Raw genomic sequence first — 6168 nt, forward strand, 5'->3', positions numbered from 1 at the left:
TTGCATCTGTAGCACTTATCATGAATGTACTTGTTGATAGTGACGCTCAGAAGATGATGCACTGCCCTGATGAACCCGAAGTGGATCCAGCCATCGTATTCATAGGAGCCCGTGTCAGCCTCTCCTTGGCTGGGGTGAAATTGTGAGTGCTCCGGCTGGGAAAGCCCCGGGGAAGCTTTTTAATAAATGAAAATCAAATTCTTTAAATCGGTATTGAATCGAATTGCATTGAATCGCAACTCCAATAATCAAGATTGTATCGAATTGTGAGGTTCCTAACAATACCCAGCCCTAGTGTTCCATGGTCCCACTCTGTGTGCACCAGGTGCTGATCAGAGTGCATAACTGATGGATGGGGTGGGAAGACACCTTTTTAGTTGCGCAGGTTGCTGAGTGCCTCTTTGTTACTCCAGTTGAAAGTCAGCTGTTTGTATGGCTGTGTTTTTTTCAGTGTGCACGTGTAATGTTGCTCACAGAGGTCCAGACACATAAACAATTAGGAGGAACATTGCACAGGACCCAAGCCCCCAAGGACGGCACACTCCAAGAACCCTGAGCCCCAGACTCACCCAGGTGCAGCACAGCTACCAGGCCAGTAACCCACGTCCGCAGGCACAGACCTCACCAAGATCATCTCAAGTAGCCTCCGGATGCTGCCCCAAAGTCCCTAAAGCCCCACCCCAGTGGGACCCACAGACCCTGACACCAGACTTCTCTGGGGACCCACCAGACCCCCAAGACCGAGGCACCCCCTGAATCCGCCACCACCCCCTACAGGGCACACCCCACAGCTCCCCACCTTCCACTAAGTGATCAAAGGAGCCCAGAGAGATCGATCCGATGTGGAGGCTGATGCTGTCTCAAGACTAATATGATCCAACAAAATATCTCTATACTGTTTGATACAAAGAATTTGTTTGCTTTTCCAATTTATGAGGATAGTTTTCTTGGCATTACATAGGGCAGTGAAAACCATGCAAACTGATTTTTCCCCAAAGTGCTATCAACCAAGTTACCCAGCAAGCAAACGGGGGGAATTTAAAATTTAACATCTTAGACACTTAGACAAGTCTTCACACATTCGGTCCCAAAACCTCTGAACAGGTGTACATAACCACAATGCATGAATATATTTGTCAGGATTATTGCCTGTGCACTGTGAGCAGATATTAAATTGTGCAAAACCATCCTTAATAATCTTTGACCAGTATAGTGCACTCTATAAAGGATATAGTATTGTAGTAGTTGTAAATTCAGGTTTCTAGTCAATTTGAAAGTTCTTAAACATATCCGAGACCAGCAGTTTTGTTCAAAGCTGACTGAGAAATCTACTTTAGACAGTGTCCTGTGTAATTTAGACAATAATTGGGGGGTGTTAAATCAAGGAACTCTAATACATTTAATGGAATTTGTAAACCATCTTTAATAAACTTGAATTATTTTTTATTATAGATTTATTTTGATAGTATTCTAAGAATTTATCTTTGTCAATACCATATTGTATATTTAATCTATCAAATGTGATAAACTTAAAATATATGTTTCAGGTTTTCAATTCTTAACTCTTCCAGTAAGCAAGGTTTATCATCTAATTTTTTGTAGGATGTCAGGATTATTCCAGATGGTATTAAATTTACTCGCATTTGGCGAGTGTTTATTTCGGACCCTGCGTACAGCGTTCTAATTCTTCCAGTCTATTAGCAGCTTCCCTTAAGAGGTTGGACACTGAATGTCTGCCTGCTGAATTTGACATTACTAAACAATGCTTTGGTGCGGGGAAAAGCCATGTAGATTCGATCTAAAATGCTAACCAACCACTGGGCAGAAGTTGAGCCCTTAAGACACCGCCCTCCTCATTTGCATAACGAGGCAGAATTGCATACAGAAATGTAAAAAGGACAGCCAGAAATGTAAAAGGACAGGCAGAAATAAATAGCATCACAGAAATCTATAGGGTAAAAAAATACAAAGGAAGAATAAAACAGACAAAAATATTATAACATGCACATAAATAAATACTTAATAAAGTTAAAGATTATAATGTCATGATGCAGCCTGTCTGCTGCACCATGCACAGACTCAGACACTTTCCACCTTCCATACAGCTCCAGTCTCCGGTTCAGTAATCATCCACACCTGTCAGCTACTAATCAGCCAGCATTCAGCACACCTGTTAGCCTCACTACTTAAGCTCACTGCAGTCTGTCATTCCTCGTCGGTTCGTTCTGTTTCCCTGCTTACCTCTGTTTCTGCTGCTCACCTCATCCAGTCTCGTCCAGTCCGATGTTCCTCCATTCTCCGCCAGCCTGTTGTAGTTCTGGTTTCAAGTCTTCATTCTGTCGTGCTGTGAGTCCAAGCCTGATTCCAAGTCTCCATTCTGTCGTGCTGCTGGTCAAGCCTGGTTCCAAGTCTCCATTCTGCTGTGCTTCTGGTTCTGCTGCCTCGGTGCCCTGGCTCCGTCCCGCTTGCCAGTTCCTGCCTTCACCATCCTCCTGCTTCACCTCAGCACAGACTCTTGGTTCCTTCCTCCACTATCCACAAACTTCAATAAACTGTTAAACCATACTTTGCTGTGGTTGTGTTTGGGTTCAGTCTACAAAACATGACATTTAACGGACAATAAATAAATACTTTAAATATTACAAAGGCGAATAAATAAAGAAACTAATTAAAAGAGATATATTTTTGTCTCACTGCATAATTTAATTTCTACCGACATTTATTTGTTTATTGTATTTTTGGTGGCAATTAATTGTATGCTTATTTATTTATTGAGCATTTATTTATTTCTGTATTTATTTTTAAGTATGGAAGACTTGGTTCTCCATATGTTTGGCTTTCCTTTTATAAAAACCAATCTGATCAGAGTGTATTATGAGAGGCCTTACTTTATCTAATCATTTTGCAAGAGCTTTACAGATTATTTTATTATCAATGTTACTAAGGGATATGGGACGATAACTGGTAGGAAACACAGGATCTTTGCCTGGCTTAGGCAGGTGACTAATGGTAGCAGAATTCATATTAGCCTGGAATGTTTACAGCAACATTCTGTGGAATGTTGGAGCCAGAATATTCCAAAATTCTTCATAAAACTCTGCTGGAAATCCACCTGGACCTGGAGCCTTTTTAATGCTTTTGAAAGCTTCCTGAATTTCAACTGTTATCAGGGGTGACTCCACAGCCATTGTTTAACTATCTGATAATTTAGGAATTGTTATTCTATCCAGAATTTGATGTCATTATTTTTTGGGTTTATTTGTGGTGTGTATGAAGCTTCAGGTTCAGGTTCTTTCTTAGCCACTGTGCTGTTCAACCCCTCAACTAAACCAAAGTTAACAAAAGAAAAAACAGAGTGCTTAATTTATATGATGTATTGTTACACAAGTTAAATAACATGACACATTACACTGGCCAGAAAAAAATCAGTTAAAAACAGCTAAAACAATGTTTACTGGCTAAAATTCAGCATAATGAACAATATAATTGCTTTTTAGAATTTAATTATAACTTTCTTCAAATTCAAAAGCTTACATTCACTATGATCATTATCATTTTACACAATTAAAGAAATCCTACATGATGATGTTTTAACTGTAGAGGCTTCTGATAGTTGACTTTAAAACATTTGCGTTACAAGGAGCCACACATGCATATATTCTAAGAGAGTGAACACTGCTTCCGTGTGTGACATCATAATAAAACCAAAGGGCATCAGGCATGAACTCAGGCGCAATTGATCATTTAGTTTTTTTTAATGGAATAATGGATTAGATTTACTGTCGAGCATTTCCACCTTTAAATTCTGTATGTTCCAAGCCTGTTTCTTAAAACTCTTCATAGATCTATATTTGCTGTATTGTCTAATGTTTGATGAGTTATGAGCTCATGCATGGCAAAATATTTGGTAACAAGAAAACATCAGAAACACCAAAGCAAAGCGGGCATTTGTCATTGCCCTTTTCTGGTTCAGCTAATGTTTATTACTGTTGTATTTTTCATCCATTTGTGAAATTGACAGTCCATATTTCAAATCAAATAACCTTGACAAACAAACAATGTTTGTATATTTTATAAGGAGATGATTGCAAATGACACATGTTTAACATTCATATTTTGGCAATAACAAACTATTTTGCAATACCATTACTAACAGTCCATAATTTAATGTGTCTATCAATCTAATATGACATATGCAATTGTTTGCTTGTCAGTGTATCAACTTCACTACTATAGTACTTTAGTCTGATGAAACAACCTTCTCAGATGTTTAGATATCTCCTTCATTTTTAAACCATATATGATTGGATTAAATAGAGGATGATACAAAATTGCCTGTAAGGTCATTATTAAACGCACTAATTTTGTAAGGTTGGATCCCAATCGGACTATGATGACATCAAATGCACACAAACCGGTGAAACTGATCAAAACTAGTAAGTGGGGCGAACATGTCTGAGCAGCTTTCTTTCTGACTTCCTTGCAACTCTGAAAGGATATTATCAGTATTCTGGTGTAAGTAAAAATTATGAAGAGCAGAGAGAAAATTGCAATCATAGCCACAGAGACAGCACCAAATATTATATGCACTTTTGAACTTACACAGAACATATTGTAAATCGAATTGTTACACAAGATTCCATTCAAATTCAATTCACAGAGTTTCATTTTAGAGCTCAATATTACTTACCTGACTCCGCCAGATAGATTTGCTCCGCATATCCATCTGGAAACCTTCCGTTGAAGTAATTTTGGGAAGGGGCGAAAATACTGGTCAGCTGATTGGCCGATGTTGGTGATAGACGGGCCAAATAAACCAATCAGATTCGTCGTCGCTCGTAACAGAGCGACGACGAAAACACAACCACAAGCCAAGCTACTCTTGCTGCTGCAGGTAAAGGCTCGTTAGCTCAGCAAAGAAATACTCTGTAATTCCGATAAAACTTGCTCGATAGCCGCGCTAACGCTAGTTTCATCGGCTGAAGCCGCCATGTTGTTTAGACTGAACTGACGCGCTTCCCGTTGCGTCACACCTCAACCCGCCTCAAAGCCAACGCTGATTGGACGTTCGTTTGGTGAACGGCTCCAAATTTTCTTCAACGGAGGGTATCCAGACTGATCTGCGAGTGAAACCTTGAAACCTCGCGAGATCAGGATGGTCTCACGAGGCTACAATATTACCTGCACACCAGTCACACTAGCGGGCACAAGCCAAGCTAAACTCAGGAAAATACTAACTGTGGTTCTTCCCATTATTGTTGCATACTGTAAAGGTGCACATATAGACACATAGCGATCATAGGCCATTGCTGCTAGCAATAAAAACTCTGAACCACTTAAAAAATAGAAAAGAAAAAACTGCAAATAGCAAGCTGAATATGATACAATCTGTTTTTCAGATAAAAAATCTGACAGCAATTTTGGATATATATTAGTGCTGAAAACAATAGAGTTCAGAAGCAAAGCTGCAATGAAAATGTACATGGGCTCATGGAGGTTTCTGTGCATCCATATAAGATACACAATGGTTAGGTTACAGGTGATAATACAAATATATGCTGTAAGCATGACTGCAAAATAAAGATATCTGTATTTATGTAATTCTACATGTCCTTCAAGAGTTATATAAGATTGATTAACTTCACCATTCATAATCATGTTCACTCAAACATAATAATATCAGCAACGGTACAATGAAGAAATTATTGCTATAGTTTCACCATCAGAATAATAAAGAACCTGACCTGGAGATTAAAATATATTTATTGCTGTCTGTTTCCTCTCAAAATTTGGAAAACATTGGCTCTTATAGTGCAATGAAAGTTTGCATTATATTTCTATTTTTTCCCAGTAGAACTCATTAAACTGCTACACCAACTAAATGAGACCTTGGAGCCCAACAGTGACACCTCTACTCAGCATTTGTTGGACGTCACACTGAATATCAAAACTGCTGTACTCTTGAGAGCTTGTGTTACTTTCAATATGTTGTATGGAAATCCAACTGTGCCACTCTACAAATAGTAACTAGGGTCACTATAAGACACAAAGTACTTTGTGTGTGTGTGTGTGTGTGCGTGCGTGTGTGCGTGTGTGTGTGTGTGTGTGTGCGTGCGGGCGTGCATGCGGGTGGGTGTTGTTATGCCAGAAGCTGTGTGAATATGCTTA

At 39.2% G+C, this 6168-nt stretch overlaps 1 protein-coding gene across 1 annotated transcript; it reads right to left on the bottom strand.

Annotated features, from left to right (window-relative positions):
* Positions 1-3405: 3405 nt before the first annotated feature.
* On the bottom strand, positions 3406-5508 carry LOC118563815 (olfactory receptor 6N2-like). The gene is given in 3 exon segments (XM_036139741.1): positions 3406-3410; positions 4416-4712; positions 5199-5508. Coding segments are annotated over 3 exon segments (612 nt in total).
* Positions 5509-6168: the final 660 nt, after the last annotated feature.

Source organism: Fundulus heteroclitus, chromosome 7, assembly GCF_011125445.2.
Source record: "Fundulus heteroclitus isolate FHET01 chromosome 7, MU-UCD_Fhet_4.1, whole genome shotgun sequence".
NCBI lineage: Eukaryota > Metazoa > Chordata > Actinopteri > Cyprinodontiformes > Fundulidae > Fundulus > Fundulus heteroclitus.